Here is an 18,603-nt window from a genome sequence, read left to right as displayed (position 1 = left end):
TGACCCTGCAACTCTACAACCGCAGAACAAGAGAGAGCGAAAGAGAGATAGCAAGGGAGAAGTCTGTAATTCAATCAGTACACTCATGTATTACAAATGCACCCTAACCATTCATAAACATTAACCAGGCAGATTTAGGAGGGGGTTTTACAGGAGAAATTAGAGGAAGTACAGTCCTGTTAAAAAGCCTCACATAACAGAGAACAAAACAGAAACAGTCTGATAAAACWGCAGTTCCTCACAATAAAATGACAGCTCTTAATAAAGATTGTTTAAAAAAAGAAACCGCTTTATATGACATTAAAACAAATCGTTTTGAGCTTGATAGACTTTATAGTTGCACTTTTTGGAACGGATAGTAACGGATAGTAACTCTATATATAATATACAATACAGTACTGACTCTTACCTGTCTGTGTGTCTGTTTCGTGTGTGTCTCTGATTTGTGTGTTTGTGTCTGTTTCTGTTTTTTCCCACAGCCTGCCAGTGCCATTCACATGCCACTGAGTGTTATTATGACCCAGAGGTGGAGCAGAGGACAGCAAGTTTAGACACCTTCGGCAGTTACAACGGCGGAGGAGTGTGCATCAACTGCCAGGTATGAAGCCCGTTTCAAGTCCGAATAGATTCGTGTGTGTGTGTGTGTGTGTGTGTGTGTGTGTGTGTGTGTGTGCGCGCGCATGAGAGATAAGCGCCATAGACTATATTTTGATATCCTCATCAATATATGTCCATCTTTTGGATTTTATGCGTGACATGCAACATTGTAATTTGGCATTCTGTATGGTATGTATAGCATGCATGTGGGTGCTCTTTAAGATGAACCGGGAGTATGCCTACACTAGAATGAGAACAGGGGTAGTGTTCAGTAGGMACAAAACAGAAGTGAATGGAGTGAAACTAGGCACTACTTCCATTTGATATGATTTATTAGGATCCCCATTACCCGACGCCAAAGGCGACAGCTAGTCTTACTGTGGTCCGACATTAAACGAAAAAGACATTACAGACAAAATAGTTTACAATTTACATACATTTAAAAACATTAACGTGTAGTGTGTGTGCATCTATCAGTTACACATACATGTCAGTACATACACACAACAAGTAGGTCACAACAACAAACAGCAGGGGTCTAGACAGCCACAAGCCCGGGACAATTCATGGTCCCAGCCACAATGGCTAACCGCRTCCCGGGCTGCGTTCAACCCCTCATGAAAACCTTGCTAGCTTGATAGGCAGCTAGCTAGCATGATGCCAACCGCGTTACGGGATCCAGACTCGAAAGGTAGCTAGCTAGTAACCAAACTTTTTCAATAGACTTTTAAAACTTCCCAAAACAAAAAACTTTCCAAAACAACAAATCGAGCTCTCTCTCGTTCCGTGTTCAACAGGAAGTGGTACAGATCTGTTAGCAGCATTTGTCCAATAAAAAACACAGATCTTTTCTGTACCRTTGGAAAACGTTTTGCTATGTTGTGCCCTAATGAACATGACCCAGATCTACGAGCAGGCATGGAGGTCTGTAATGGAAATTTCAATAAGCAAGGATCAGTTTTAAGTCAATGTACACACGGTGGATATTCTCTGTATTAAACTCCTTGTGCAAACGGCATGAAGATAAATCCCTCTCTGTGCAAAAGTTGGCATGTCTTCCAAATCAAACAAGATGTCAGCCAGCTCATTTTGACTAAATCTCCCAWKACAAAGTAATGTTTCTCAAAAACAATTATGAGATGCACTATTATCATTTGGGACTAAAATACCCTTGCAGGAAGCATGTTAAAACAAGCCATCTACACTGCATGCACACTCAGTGTGAAAGAAGATCATGTCTCAAATGCAAACAGATAGATTAGCAACTRTAAGGTGTGCTTGATACAAACATTTATCTATAGTTTTAGAAAACAGTTTTGCTGGTTTGTCTTTCTTGCTTTAGAGAGAACTTAGTTGCCCTCCAAAACAAAGCAGGACAGGATGTGTGTGTGTTTGTCTGATATCTGTGTCTATTTCCCTATACTAGCACAACACGGCGGGGGTGAACTGTGAGCTTTGTGCTGATGGATTCTACAGACCCATGGGTACCTCCACAGTCTCACAGTGGCTGTATACGTGAGTGAGACCCTTCCTTCTCTTCAAACTGTATTTCTCAGTTTTTCCTTTCTCTATGGCCGTAGTGTCTTCCTTTTTTCCTAGGTGCCTAATGATGTGAACGTATCACATTTAGTTGCAGTACAGTACCAGTCAAAAGTTTGGACACACCTACTTATTCAAGGGTTTTTCTTTATTTTTACAATTTCTACATTGTAGAATAATAGTGAAGACATCAAAACCTTGAATAACACTATGGAATCATGTAGTATCAAGAGTTAAACAAATCAAATATTTTTATATTTGAGATTTTCGAAGTAGCCACCCTTTGCCTTGATGACAGCTTTGCACATCTTGACATTCTCTCAACCAGCTTCATGAGGTAGTCACCTGGAATGCATTTCAATTAACAGGTGTGCCTTGTTAAAGTTCATTTGTGGAATTTCTTTCCTTCTTAATGTGTTTGAGCCAATCAGTTATGTTGTTGACAAGGTAGGGGTGGTATACAGAACATAGCGACAGTCCATTATTACTTTAAGACATGAAGGTCAGTCAATCCAGAAAATGTCAAGAACTTTGAACGTTTCTTCAAGTGCAGTCGCAAAAACCATCAAGCGCTATGATGAAACTGGCTCTCATGAGGACCGCACAGGAAATGAAGACTCAGAGTTACCTCTGCTGCAGAGGATAAGTTCATTAGAGTTACTGCACCTCAGATTGCAGCCCAAATAAAAGATTACAGAGTTCAAGTAATAGACACATCTCAACATCAACTGTTCAGAGAGACTGCGTGAATCAAGCCTTCGTGGTCAAATTGACACCAATAGAAGACGAGACTTGCAACCAAGCAATGACATTAGGCTGGTGTAAATCTGTCCTTTGGTCTAATGCAGGGGTGGGCAAACTTTTGACTCGCGGCCACAATGGGTTCTAAAATTGTGACAGAGGGCCGGGCCAGGAGCATTTGGAGGGAGTGTTTGGGCCGGATATACTAAAGCATTAAATTAGTGTGTGCAAACCTCATAGCACAGTAAGAACACTACAACCCAATTATTAACTGTCTTTCAAATGTGAAAATAGCCCTTATCAGTTAATAAATTTGTCTCAAGGAATATGCAAGATATGGCATTTACATACTATTTCGCAGATACCGGGATGAGGAAATGTAAATAGATTAAAAAAACATACGCACTGTGATTTATCAAGATTGCGTCTGTTTTTAATAAGTTTCAATCGAAGGTGCAAAGTTAAAGAAATCAACATTTATTGAAAAATGGAATCACTTTCAACATTCAAAACATATTATTACACAACGAAATACTCAGCTCAAAATATCTACTTGTGTTAAACTCCGCAAAATCATGGATGGATTGTCCTGACCGCGCGCTCTACAAACTCGCCACGACGCCCTCGCCTTCACGCGCAAACAGTACACGTGTAATCGTTGCAAGCACACAGACATAGGCTGTATTAAATATCCTACCTGCAGCTGAAAATTTAAATTTAAATTAAGAGCGATGTGCGGCGTGTTAATAAAGCTACTGTAAAGCTTCTGTTGACTCTGTAAATTAGCTGCCAACCTCTGAGCAGTAGCCGCCGTTATTGTGTTGACTGCTTGCTAGCATAGTTTGCATGCTTCGTGCAAAGGACGGCTGATATTGACTCTTTGAAAACCGCAACAGCTGTCTGGCATATCAGACATAACAGCGTGATCGGACTTCAGTGAAGAAGTATTTTGTTGTCCACTCCTTATTAAACACTCGGCATTCGCTGTCCACTTTCCTTCTCTTTGGTCCGCTCATTTTCACAGAAGGGCTTAATGGTGACGTGAAACGAAGTGAAAATTAAAGTGAAATAAAGAGAAATACGCGCCACTCCAACAACGGTCAATGTGTTTTGAGTGCGCCATCTATTGGGGAAACGTGGGCATTGCAGGGAAAGGGGAAAAAAATGAGGTTTTTACTATAATTTGGACAAATTCGGCGGGCCGGATTAAAAAGCCTAACGGGCCGTATGTGGCCCGCGGGCCGTAGTTTGCCCATGTCTGGTCTAATGAGTCCAAATTTGAGATTTTTGGTTCCAACCGCCGTGTCTTTGTGAGACGCAGAGTAGGTGAACAGATGATCTCAGCATGTGTGGTTCCAACCGTAAAGCATGGAGGTGGTGTGATGGTGTGGGGGTGCTTTGCTGGTGACACTGTTGGTGATTTATTTAGAATTCAAGGCACACTTAACCAGCATGGCTAACACAGCATTCTGCAGCGATACGCCATCCCATCTGGTTTGCAGTTAGTGGGAGTATCATTTGTTTTTCAACAGGACAATGACCCAACACACTTCCAGGCTGTGTAAGGGCTGTTTGACCAAGAAGGAGAGTGATGGTGCTGCATCAGATGACCTGGCCTCCACAATCACCCGACCTCAACCTAATTGAGATGGTTTGCGATGAGTTGACCGCAGAGTGAAGGAAAAGCAGCCAACAAGTGCTCAGCATATGAGCGAACTTCTTCAAGACATTTGGAAAAGCATTACAGGTGAAGCTGGTTGAGAGAATGCCAAGAGTGTGCAAAGCTGTCATCAAGGCAAAGGGTGGCTACTTTGAAGAATCTCAGATATAAAATATATTTTTGGTTACTACATGATTCCATATGTGTTATTTCCTAGTTTTGATGTCTTCRCTATTGTTCTACGATGTAGAAAATAGTAAAAATAAAGARAAACCCATGAATGAGTAGGTGTCCAAACTTTTGACTGGTACTGTATATCAAATAGTTGGGGTTAATTAACATAATTAATGTTTAGTAAATGGCTAGTGTAGCTTGCTTTTTGACCTATGACTAATACGTAAGACCAAAATGGAACATAGACTTTGGTGTTGTTTCTGACAGGCACACACACACACGCACCAACCACTAGCACTAGCCACTTGTATTGTTGCTAAATTCAGTGCCACACTTGTTTACATTGCTAGCATAGTATGTCGTTGTTCCTCCTCRCCACATAAATAGCTGCACGTTGTGATTGGGCTTTGAGAGGTGATGGAATTAAAATGGTTGCCCTCAGTGCTTAGAAAACCATAGAAGCCACAAACTCAATTAAGGTCAATGCTCATTCGCCACTCACTGTGCTGTTGCAAACTGTAACCTGTTCCGTTGGCTGATATTGAAACCTGTAACAAATTATTTACAAATGAATGATTTAACGTGATAGAAAATCCATAGATATYGTTTTACCTGCTCATAGCTTACAAAGACAATGGGGATCATTTATACTGAACTCCTTTGGACTCCCATTGTATAGTATATGAAGACATGTTATTGTATATGGTGACATGTTAGGGACAATTGCTGTTTTCCTCATTCGATACTACCTCGACCAATTAGTCACTCATTCTGCCGAGCATATGTAAACCAGTGCTCAGTAGTTGTAAACCAAGCCTGTGTTAGGGTAGGTGGCAACGAGCCACGTTCAAGTGATTCATTATACATAGATAAAAGTAAAGGGGCTAACTTGGTATAGAATTTCTTAAAGAACTCAGTTGGAAACCCATCAGGCCCTGGAGCCTTGCTGCTCTGCATTGACTTGATAGACTGAAAGCTGAGAGGAGAATCAAGGTCATCTGCAGTTTCAGCCTCAACTGTGGGAGTCTCCAGTTCACCCAAAATGTAATCATAGTGGCAGTATCTGATGGAAATAGAAAGGAATAGAAAGATTTGAAGGTGTCATTGATCCCCATAGGKTCAGAAATCAAGCTATGAGAGGAATCATTAATTTTGGGAATCAGATGGGTAAACTGTGTTTTAACTGGTGTACAAGCAGACTACTTGCCCTGTCGCCATGTTCATAGTAGGTACCACGTGAATGCAATAGTAACCGTTTTGCATCTGTAGTGGACAAGAGATCGAATTCATATTGTAAGTTCAAGCGTTGCTTATATAGCTCTGGGGATGGCATCAGGGCATACTGATGGTCTGAGTCAAGGATGGCTTAAGAGTTCTTCTAGTTTAGCTTTCTGAGTTTTGTTTAAATTAGAAGAATAAGAAATCATTTCTCCTCTAAGATAGGCCTTAAGTGATTCCAATTAAGGGAGAATGAGAGGTTGAGCTTGTCTGATTTGAAAAAAGGAAATGATCAATAGAAGTGGAGATAACGTTACAGAAGTCTGCATCAGACAGAAGAGAATTTCATCTCCAGAGAGGAGTACGAGTCTGTCGTGGGCTAAAGGTCCATAGTCAGAAATTACAACGGGTAAATATTCAGAAGAGGTGACATTTGGAAGTAACTTATGATCAATAAAGAAATATTCAATACGAGAAAAAGAATGGTGTACATGTGAAAAGAAAGAATACTCTCTTGCCTGGGGATTCTGACATCTCCAGGGATCTGTACACCCATTCTGAACCATAAAATCTGAGACGGACTTTGACATAGAAGGAGACATAGAACATAGTTCTGTGGTTGGAGCGGTCTAAAGCYGGGCTAATAACACAATTCAGATCCCCGACAAATATCAAAAGATGGGTGTTCAGAGAAGTGATTTTCCTCAGCAACCCATTGGCAAATTMAACATCATCAAAATTAGGAGCATATACATAGACCAATAATACAGGTGTGTGCCAAATGGTGCCAGTTATGATTAAATATCTCCMATTACTGTCTGAAATAACATTAGTAGTAGAGAAATGTATTATTTTACTAAYSAAAATTGCAACCCCTCTGGCTTTGGAGTTAGTCTGAATGGAAAACCTGACTAAACCTGGAGTTTTGCAGCCTTGAGTGATCTTTAATGCGTAAATGGGTCTCTTGTAAAAATACCACATCTGCTTTTAGCTTTTTCAAATGAGAGAAGACCCTAGACCTCATGACAGGATTGTTCATTGCCTTAGTTTTCCAAGATAAAAGCTTTATAGGATTAAGCCTACCGGTAGTACTATTATTAGTGTTGTTAGCGTTCTAAAATATTGAAATGAAAAAGGTGTGAAAACAGACCAAGCATTTGCAAAGACAAGAGAAAACTAAGCTTAGGGAAATATATATTTTTTTATAGAATACATTTGGACCGAAAATGTCACTCCCCCTCCCCTCCCCAGCGAATAGAAACAGCGCAGCGTCGGTGCACAGAAAACCTTCCTATCCTAACGCGGAGAGGCTCCGTAGCACCAGTCGTGAAATATATTTGAAAAGGCATTCACAAAATGGTAAAGTAGGTCAACAGATAACCAAAACAAACACCCCATAACAGTGAAACGGAACTGTCCTGACTCAGGGAGTGAGTCTTCAATCAGTGCAACACGTACAATGTGTCTTAAGGATGGGCAAATAAGTGTCCCACAGTATGTTACCCTGTTACAAAAAATAAAAGGGGCCGAGTGTCTGTAGATGTACGACTGATCAATAGGGCGTAATAAAGTGGTGAAAAGTCCTTCAGTAAGTATCTAGATGAAAGTAAAGAAAAAAAACAGAGTAAAGCTCTGCAAAAGCCTAGAATTGTAGCCATGCATTACTACGTTATCCATCTAGCCAAATAAAAAGGACCTCCTGTAACGATGTACGCTGAGAGTCGGGAAGCAAGTTCAGGGAGTGAATACATTTAATAAATAAATGAACAAAACAAGAAACACAAACAGCGCACTGACATGACAGATACAGGAACAATGACGACTGGGGAAGAAACCGAAGGGAGTGACATATACAGGGCAGGTAATCAAGGAGGTGATGGAGTCCAGGTGAGTGTCATTATGCACCAAGATGATGATCCCGGGGATCAGGAGCGGACCGGTCACCTCTGCTAAGGCGCGGGAACCTATCGAACTGGCTGAGGCGCAGGAGCATGATGACCTAGAACACCGGAGAGAGAGCATACGTGACAGTACCCCCTCTCCGGCGCGTTCGGCTCCAGCCACAGGACGCCAACCCCAGGGACGATCCTGGGGATCCGGAGCGGACTGGTCTCCTCTGTTGAGGCGCAGAAACCTGATGAACCGGCTGAGGAGTGAACCCGATGAGCTGGMTGAGACTTCCCCTGTTGCCTCGGCAGAGGCACAGGAATCTGTTCACCCAGCTTCAGCATGGGAGCCTATCGAACACGCTGAGACATGGGAGCCTACAAACCGGCTGAGGCCTCCCAGGTAGCATCGTGTCCAACACCCGGACCCGACATCACCCCCAACACAAAAACAAAACAAAACAAAAAACTGTCCCTGATGTTTCCATTTGTTGAGTCGTAATTCTGTAACGATGTACGCTGAGAGTCGGGAAGCAAGTTCAGGGAGTGAATACATTTAATAAATAAATGAACAAAACAAGAAACACAAACAGCGTCCCGACATGACAGATACAGGAACAATGACGACTGGGGAAGAAACCAAAGGGAGTGACATATATACAGTTGAAGTCGGAAGTTTACATACACCTTAGCCAAATACATTTAAACTCAGTTTTTCACAATTCCTGACATTTAATCCTAGTAAAAATTCCCTGTCTTAAGCCAGTTAGGATCACCACTTTATTTTAAGAATGTGAAATGTCAGAATAATAGTAGAGAGAATTTATTTCGGCTTTAATTTCTTTCACCACATTCCCAGTGGGTCAGAAGTTTACGTACACTCAATTAGTATTTGCTAGCATTGCCTTTAAATTGTTTAACTTGGGTAAAACATTTCGGGTAGCTTTCCACAAGCTTCCCACAATAAGTTGGGTGAATTTTGGCCCATTCCTCCTGACAGAGCTGGTGTAACTGAGTTAGGTTTGTAGGCCTCCTTGCTCGCACACGCATTTTCAGTTCCGCCCACACATTTTCTATAGGATTGGGGTCAGGGCTTTGTGATGGCCACTCCAATACCTTGACTTTGTTGTCCTTAAGCCATTTTGCCACAACTTTGGAAGTATGCTTGGGGTCATTGTCCATTTGCGACCAAGCTTTAACTTCCTGTCTAATGTCTTGAGATTTTGCTTCAATGTATCCACATAATTTTCCTGCTTCATGATGCCATCTATTTTATTAAGTGCACCAGTCCCTCCTGCAGCAAAGCACCCCCACAACATGATGCTGCCACCCCCATGCTTCACGGTTGGGATGGTGTTCTTCGGCTTGCAAGCCTCCCCTTTTTCCTCCAAACATAATGATGGTCATTATGGCCAAACAGTTCTATTTTTGTTTCATCAGACCAGAGGACATTTCTCCAAAAAGTATGATATTTTTCCCAATGTGCAGTTGGAAACCATAGTCTGGCTTTTTTATGGCGGTTTTGGAGCAGTGGCTTCTTCCTTGCTGAGCGGCCTTTCAGGTTATGTCAACTCGTTTTACTGTGGATATAGATACTTTTGTACCTGTTTCCTCCAGCATCTTCACAAGGTCCTTTGCTGTTGTTCTGGGATTGATTTGCACTTTTCGCACCAAAGTACATTCATCTCTAGGAGACAGAACGCGTCTCCTTCCAGAGCGGTATGACGGCTGTGTGGTCCCATGGTGCTTATACTTGCGTACCCATGTTTGTACAGATGAACGTGGTACGTTCAGGCATTTGGAAAGTGCTGGGTGAAGGATGAACCAGACTTGTAGAGGTGTACAATTTATTTTCTGAGGTCTTGGCTGATTTCTTTTGATTTTCCCATGATGTCAAGAAAAGAGGTACTGAGTTTGAAGGTAGGCCTTGAAATACATCCACAGGTACACCTCCAATTGACTCAAATTATGTCAGTTAACCTATCAGAAGCTTCTAAAGCCATGACATAATTTTCTGGAATTTTCCAAGCAGTTTAAAGGCACAGTCAACTTAGTGTATGTAAACTTCTGACCAACTGGAATTGTGATACAGTGAATTATAAGTGAAATAATCTGTCTGTAAACAATTGTTGGAAAAATGACTTGTGTCATGCACAAAGTAGATGTCCTAACCAACTTGCCAAAACTATAGTTTGTTAACAAGAAATTTGTGGAGTGGTTGAGAAACGAGTTTTAATGACTAAGCGAATGTAAAATTCCGACTTCAACTGTATATCAAATGGACCGTCATGATGGTTTGGAAGAGGCCTCTATCTTAGTCAACCAGTGTTCAAATTATTGATTGTCAAATTATAAGTGTTTCGCTTGTTCACATAAACATAGACAAGAGCAATTTGTTTTGTAGTTAGTCATAATTCAGCAAGAAAATTATATTGCCTTCCATACATTCTGTTCTATATAATAATTGCCTTTTTTCTCCAAGAAGCCCACACRGGTTCTTCTTACTTGAATGAACAAAAAATATGTATCCTGACAAATACCAAATTACCTTCACTGCACACATTACTTCTATTCTCTAACAAGGTCCGTAGGGCTTTTTACAAGAGATGGTATCTGCTGTGCTGGTACAGCCAAAAACTGCTTCTGTCATTTGTCACACAGTTGGGGTGGTTTTCTAGGATAATCTATGGCCCTATTCCTACTTTATAGTGAACTAATTCTCACCTTTTTAGATGAACAAAGATACAGTTTAGGCTATAAAAAATATATATTTCGTTTTATTGTTGAATGTTTTTCAGGTGTTCAAATGGGTTACCTGGTAAACCATATCTCCTGATTTCTCGAATAATCTCAAAATGCTGTATTGCTTTAGTAAAGCCTGCTGTAACTCTGGGGAGGCATCTATCAACATGAATTAACCCTGTTGATCTCTGTTGTGCTTTCAAGGGATCACAAGCCACATGTCAACCTGTTACTGTCATTAATTTACTATTATTAGTTGGGCTACGACAGCTGTACATGGATTACTACAGTACATGGGTTACTCCAGTACCACATTAATTTGCCTGTTGTATGACATGTTCCCTTCATAATTATGATGGATCTGCATTTCAAATGGTCACATAGGCTAGTGTTTACATTCTCAAATTGAAACATCATTGTTTTCCTTGAAGTTACAGTATTTGATTGAATATGAGAACAATATACTAAAACGTAAGATTCATATGAATGTCTTCTCATCTGAGGTTTTAGATGCAGAGGAGTTCTAACACGGTGACTATGGGAACACAGTTTTACTGTTGGTCTTGTTACTTCACTCCAGAATAACCCAGGCCTTTACCTCTCCCCCTCCCTCCATCCCCCCTTTCATCCTGATCCAACATTTAACAGAGGTGGWGTAGGAAAGACTTGAGGACAGAAACTTCAATTTTAAAATAGGAGGGCTGTATTTATTCTCTGGGTTCTAGACTTAGAAAACGGGATGTGACGCATCTTTCATCTACCGACCTAGGAAGATTATGACTTCTGACAGCTACAGTACGCAGTATATATGCTGCATTGACAAATATTATGTATTACACAGATCACGAATCACAAGCCCTTATGAAATTCACACATGATGTACCAAATATGCATGAATATCTGCATTGGAATCCACTGTGTTGTTGCCACTGTATGACGTAGGCCTAGGTTATGATCAGAAAAAATATCATTCTTGGAGTTCCGGTTCAGCATGTGAATGGAGAAAAAGCTCGTGGATAAGGCTCCTACCCATTAGTTAATTTTGCCAAATTTGTCATTTGCATTCCACTCTCTTACATATCATATTTAATTGATGAGTTCGTAAGTTACCTTTTTGATTAAAATGTCACACAACCTGAGGAGCAGAAGACCTGTAACTAACGTTTCAACTGCGATGGCAAATGTGAATGGTAATGGCGCCGACTCCAGTCCAACTGTTACAGAGCCTCATGCGGTCACACTCCCCAGAGATCTTCAGAACCTCCGTACGGTTCTGGTCTCGGAAATTACAGCTACCATTGCCACTCAGCTCAAAACTGCCATCGATGCTGCTCTGGCCCAGTTCTCCGCCGTCCTAGATGGTGTCCGAGCCGCTGCGGATGAACAAGGCCGCCGAATTGATGGCTTTGAACATGACCTGTGTGACTACAGTGACCGCAGAGTAGCACTTGAGAAAACGGTTGCCTGTCTGAGCTCCGAAAACCAAAAGCTGATTGACAAGACCGATGACCGGGAATTCCATTCTCGCCATTGCAATCTTCGTGTTGTTGGTATACCAGAGAAACGTGAAGGAGGGGACTCAGTTAAGTTCATGTCAGAATTCTTTGCGGATGTGCTGGGTGCCCGCCATCGTTCCATCACCCCGAAGCTGGATAGAGCCCACTGCCCACTGCCCCAGCGGGCGGAGACGGCAACTCCAAGCCTGGAGTGTTTATTGTCCGTTGACTGAGGAACAATTTAGCAGGAGATTGATAAAACACAATCCTGACGTCACTGTACTGTTTATGCCCACATAGTATGTTCATTTAATTTCCATTCTGATGTCAGTCTGGATGAGAAACTAATGCATTGCATGTATAGGAAATACTTCTAAGCCCTTAAGTGAGCTCAACAGCGGAACGTGTTTTCTTGGGAAAACACAGACTGTGAAAGCTTGTTAGTTCCATCATAATTTTCTTTGATTGTTGTCGTATACAGTGCATTCGGAAAGTATTCAGACTCCTTCCCYTTTTCCACATTTTGTTATGTTACAGCCTTATTCTTATTCCTCATCAATCTACACACAATACCCCATAATGAAAAAGCGAAAACAAGTTTTGGACATTTTTCCAAATGAATAAAACATTTAAAACAGATATTTACATAAGTATTTAGACCCTTTGCTATGAGACTAGAAATTGAGATCAGGTGCATCCTGATTATCCTTGAGATGTTTCTACAACTTGATTGGAGTCCACCTGTGGTAAATTCAATTGATTGATTTGGAAGGCACACACCTGTCTATATAAGGTCCCATGGTTGACAGTGCATGTCAGAGCAAAAACCAAGCCATGAGGTCGAAGGAATGAGCTCCGAGACAGGATTGTGTCGAGGAACAGATCTGGGGAAGGGTACCCAAGAACACATTGAAGGTCCCCAAGAACACAGTGGCCTTCATCATTCGTAAATGGAAGAAGTTTGGAACCACCAAGACTCTAGAGCTGGCCACCCAGCCAAACTGAGCAATCGGGGGAGAAGGGCCTTGGTCAGGGAGKTGACCAAAAACCCGATGGCCACTCTGACAGAGCTCCAGAGTTCCTCTGTGGAGATGGGAGAATCTTCCAGAAGGACAACCATCTCCAGCCTGAATGCCAAGAGTCACGTCTGGAGAAAACCTGGCAGCATCCCTACGGTGAAGCATGGTGGGGATGTTTTTCAGCGGACGGGACTGGAAGACTTGTCAGGATCGAGGGGAAAGATGAACGGAGCAAAGTACTGAGAGATCCTTCATGAAAACCTGCTCCAGAGTGCTCAGGACCTCAGACTGGATCRAAGGTTCACCTTCCAACAGTACAACGGCCCTAAGCACACAACCAAGACAACGCAGTAGTGGCTTCGGGACAAGTCTCTGAATGTTCTTGAGTCGCCCAGCCAGAGCCTGGACTTGAACCCGATCTAACATCTCCGGAGAGACCTGAAAATAGCTGTGTAGTGATGCTCCCCTTCCAAGCTGACAGAGCTTCAGAGGATCTGCAGAGAAGAATGGGAGAAACTCCCCAAATACAGGTGTGCCAAGCTTTTAGTGTCTTACCCAAGAAGACTCGAGACTGTAATCACTGCCAAAGGTGCTTCAACACAGTACTGAGTAAAGTGTCTGAATACTTATGTAAATGTGATATTTCAGTTTAAAAATTGTAATACATTTAAAAAAAATGTCTAACCCTGTTTTTGCTTTGTCATTACGGGGTATTGTGTGTAGATTGATGGGATTTTTTTAAATTTTTAAAATCAATTTTAGAATAAGGCTGTAATGTAATAAAATGTGGAAAAAGCGAAGGGGTATGGATACTTTCCGAATGCACTGTATGTCACAAGCAGCAAGTGCAGTCTTTTCCCATGACTGAAGTTTCTGTGTGTGTGTGTGTGTGTGTGTGTGTGTGTGTGGTGTGACTACAGCCTGCAGGTGTGATGCCAGGACGACTGCTGCTTGTGAGATGGGGACAGGACGCTGCCGATGCCGGGCAGAATTCACGGGAAACAACTGTGAACGCTGTGCAGATGGTTACTATGGCTTCCCGCAGTGCATCAGTACGTAAACTCTCCTCATTTCTAAGATGTACCAATTACTTGTATAAAGCAATTATTAGGATGGGAAATATGTTGTACGCAGAGGAAATTATTGACTGAATGAATGGATGGATGGAGGGACAGACGGACAAATTAACCAACGAACAACAAATAAATGACTGAATGACCAGTGGGAGAATGAACAACCGTATGAATGAATAACAAATAAGAAGGCGTATAATATAGCCCTGCCCTAGCTTGGTTTATATTTGGACCCAGGATGAGGGAGGAAACTCCTTCAGAAGCTCTTAATTGAGGATGTCCTGCTTTTGACCTCAGAGGAAGCTTTACTATACAGTAAGAGCCCATGTAGAATGTAGTGAGGAGTTGGGATCTGAAGAAGGCTAATTGACMTCATTCCTACATAACATGTAAGAATTAAGAATTTTTGTCGAATKACTTAATGTTTTGGATCAACATTCCCAGATCTAAAGAAAAAAAACACAAGTATGCAGGATATGTTTTCTGTGGAGCTGTGTGAGGGAGCTGGCCGATGCCCTCTCACATTGACGAGACAGATGGTGATAGGCTATTTTTATTCAAACTTTCATGCCATACCAGCAGTCCTCCTCACACTGAACATCATCCTCCATTTTTAAAGAAATTGAGCACTTGAAGCAGGAAGCCACAGGTGTGTGCAATTAGCTAATTAGAAAGGCTCACAAGTAGTCAACTGACAATTAAAGGGACATTCTACATTCTATGTGGCGACGTCCTTTAAATAAGGGCTTGTCAATCATGGATTTTGGTCTGACACCATGAGAAGCACAAGGAATGTTGTAATTACAGAGTTGAAATACTGTACATTCACACAAACAGGTAAAGGTTGAGTTGATTGGAAAATATCAATTAACTGGATTTGCATGTAATAATGAATTTACATTTTAGGATATATAAACACACAATAAATACATTGATACAAATGACAGTGAAGGCAACTCATCCAAAGGCTGCAGTACTGCTACAACATACTCGCAGAAGAAATGAAATACCAATCCTTTACCACACTCTCCCCATTCTGTCAGACCTTCACCTTACCATGTCAACAGAGACACACCTCACCCTGCATGTCTTTAGCTTGAGTTGTTCGTTCTTCTCGTATTCTGATTATTGACCTTTAGACATTGTGTCAGTGCGGGATGATGCATAAAGTCATGTTTCAACTGTGTATTCAAAACATTCCTCGTGCTTCACATGCTGTCAGACCAAAAGCCATGATTGACAAGCCCTTACTTTAGGACTTGWCACAGCAATCACCATGTGTCACACTATGTGTTTGTGAGAGAGTTTGGCAGTTATACTGTACTGTCTATCTATTCTCCCAAAGTAGCTTGTCTATTTTCTTGTCTATTTTTCTTATTAGAAACACAGTTGAGTAATATATGTTACTTTCATGCCCACTCCTGTCTTTCCACAGTCGCTGTATTAACAAGGACAGTCATCTTGAAGATGCTTTCTGTTCCTCACTCCTCACTGTTTACTGATATTGTAAATCTGGAATCTGTTTAACTGATGTTCTCTGGAACAGTCCAATCCCATAGAAAGTGAAACATGATGTTGTCCTGGCTACATTCCACAACGACCCTCCTCATCCCCATAGTCTAATCATGCCTTCCACAGTAAAAACAAAAGGGKCTGTATACATATCTTGATTACCCCGTTGATTTAGCTATGGTAGACACAAATCATTAACTAAACCTTTCATGTCAACTTTTATACAGAGGTTTTATACAGAAATTCTAATGAGTGAGTAATCGACCCCAGGTGGTTAGCTTTCCCTTGTCATATAAACAGAAGATTTATTGTGGAATGAAGAATTTGGGTTGGCATTTTATTAATACAGTACAGAGATTTATTACTGGATGCGATTATAAAAAAGCAGGATTTTATCTTTTGGAGGCTGTGAGTGCTCCAAGAGCAGTCTAAACATGTATAGTAGACAGACTCCCTGGTAGTAACTAAATCAGGTTCTGTTTGAGGTGGGCTGCTATCCATCAATAATATCTCTATTTGCCAGGAGGTTTTCTTTTTGGTCTTTATCTTAAAGCTTATGAATCAGTATGATTAAAATGATGTTGCAGTATTTTGCATTTTCATGGGGTGTTCAATACAATTTCTTTCCTACTAGCTCTTAGCTTGTTCCTCGTACCAATTAGATTACAAGATTACTGGGGTAGAGSACAGCACACAAACAACTGTAGATATTCATGGTGTTGAAATAGATTTTACGCTTTTCTTTTAAATCAGGATATCCAATCTACCAGCCCACCACTAAATCTCCTGCCGGCCATATAGTGGGTAAGTGTTGTACACATTATACTATAATGTAACCACAGTGTAATATAATCTAACATACCCTTTTATAACAAGACAAAACATGACCACATAAACATAAACTACCCATGTTTTCTCATTACCGGTATATGTTAGTCTGATCACTCTGATAATGATCTTGTTTATCTGATTTAGTTTGTTGCCTTCTTTATAGTGTAACACTTCTCTCTTTCTCCCTCCCTCCCTGCACCCCCCTCTCTCTCACTCTGTCTCTGTGTCTCCCTCTCCTTCCCCCTCCTTCTTTTCATCTCTCTCCACAGGGCCCACTGCCTGCCCTCCTGGTTATTTCGGACCACCCAGCTGTCAACGTGAGTGTGATTAGACTACCCTACGCTATACTAACAGCTTTTACAGCACCTCAGCTCTGACTCCTGTAAGGCAGTAGGGCTCCTGACACCTCTAAGGGAATGAGGCTGAGAATCTATCTCTGTCTCTGTGTTTTCTCTTTCTCTCTCTCTTTCCTTCTCTCTCCCTCTCCCCCTCTCTCTCTCTCTCTCTCTCTCTCTCTCTCTCTCTCTCTCTCTCTCTCTCTCACCCTCCCACGCTCTCTCTATTTGAGATGTCCTGCTTGTAGAGAGCACTGCCTCAGACTCTTTCTGTGGGCCATGTTGTTGAGTTATATATGGACAGGACAGGTCATAAAACAGAGGATTACTAGACCTTTTAGGGGACCACTCAATCCAAATGGGTTTACTTTGTGTCAAAGGTGTGTGCGTGTGCGTGTGCGTGATAACACTAACTGCACTGTGTACTCATCTGATTTCAAAACCCTGACTTTGGAATATCAGCATGTTTTCTTTAATGGGGTTCTGAAGGTTAAGTGCTCTTTCTTGCCTGATGGTAGCCAGCATGTCTTCTTCCCATGATGCCACTGGGTCAGCTGGGATGGTTCAGGGAGAAACAAACAGACATTCTATTAATATCTATGAACGGTCCCCTCCCAAATTGCCGGTTGACTTTGTTTTCTCTCTCGCTGGGATCAACTTGGGGGAAAATGCCAGATTAGAAAAATAGCTTGTTTTTATTTGAAACAAGGATATAAAGGATGTATTTTACTCTGTCTCAGTCTCCGATATTTATTGTTTGTCTGGGAATGTGGGCGACAAAAATAATTGACTTTCATCCAGTGTGTCAGATTCTCCCTAGGAGAGGTGGGTGTGGAGTCAGGCACAGGGTAAGAATTTCAAGAAGGGCTTTTTATTACAAGTCCATCAACAGAACAGGCACGGGACCACAACAGCAGCCACTAAGAAACAGGAACGCAGTCCAGTCGAACACGGAGGAACACCCTCCTCTGACTAAACTAACGTGCGGGAAAACAGTCCCGTGAAAACGCCTGTTTAACAGAACAAACAAAACGCAACCCAAACCAACGACAGATACACAAACAATCACGCACAAAACCTAGCGGGTAGGGCGAGATTAAATACCCCACTGATTAGCCTAAACTAGACACAGGTGAACACAAGACAGACAAAACCAAACGAAAAAGTTAAGGGATCGGTGGCAGCTAGTAGACCGGCGACGATGACCGCCGAGCGCCGCCCAAACAGGGAGAGGAGCCACCTTCGGTGGAAGTCGTGACACAGTGTCCTTAAGGGAAGGAATTTAATCTTTAACTGTGCTAAAGAAAGGCCCATTGCTAATGGCACATGTGGTGGGAAAGCCTGTGGCRCTTCCCATTATATATTGAGCCTCAATTTAGCTTTTCTGGTGTTGTGTGATGAAATGTGTCTTCTGTGTTTATTTACATTCAGATAGTGTGTCTGCAAKCAATAATGTATTTTTTATTTTTTATATATATTTTTATTTTCAGAGTGTTTGTGTGACCGACGTGGATCAGTTCTGGAGCTGTGTGATGCGTCAGGGCGCTGCGTGTGCCGTGAAGGGGTGGAAGGCCAGCGATGTGACCGCTGTCGACCAGGACATCACACCTTCCCTAACTGCCAAAGTGAGGAACCGTTCCCTCTCACCAAACCACAGCTCAAATAGATCAACAATTTTCATTCTCAAAACCTCTTTGAAGTAAATTTTACAGCAAAACATGACCCCATAAAAGATAAATCAACTGTTTTGTTTCATTATTGACACATCAACCTGTAGTAG

At 41.7% G+C, this 18,603-nt stretch overlaps 1 protein-coding gene across 1 annotated transcript in view; it reads left to right on the top strand.

Annotated features, from left to right (window-relative positions):
- The first annotated feature begins 509 nt into the window (after positions 1–509).
- si:ch211-241e1.3 (laminin subunit alpha-3) overlaps positions 510–18,603 on the top strand; it is a 77,945-nt gene continuing 59,851 nt past the window's right edge. Inside the window, 6 exon segments of the mRNA XM_070436622.1 lie at positions 510–598; positions 2,024–2,112; positions 13,993–14,124; positions 16,411–16,461; positions 16,758–16,805; positions 18,314–18,448. Of these exon segments, the coding sequence (XP_070292723.1) occupies positions 2,061–2,112; positions 13,993–14,124; positions 16,411–16,461; positions 16,758–16,805; positions 18,314–18,448 (418 nt within the window). The 5' untranslated portion in view covers positions 510–598; positions 2,024–2,060.

Source organism: Salvelinus sp. IW2-2015, linkage group LG32, assembly GCF_002910315.2.
Source record: "Salvelinus sp. IW2-2015 linkage group LG32, ASM291031v2, whole genome shotgun sequence".
Taxonomy (NCBI): Eukaryota; Metazoa; Chordata; class Actinopteri; order Salmoniformes; family Salmonidae; genus Salvelinus; species Salvelinus sp. IW2-2015.
Note: the sequence above shows the minus strand (reverse complement) of the source record. Positions and strands in the feature narration are given on the sequence as shown.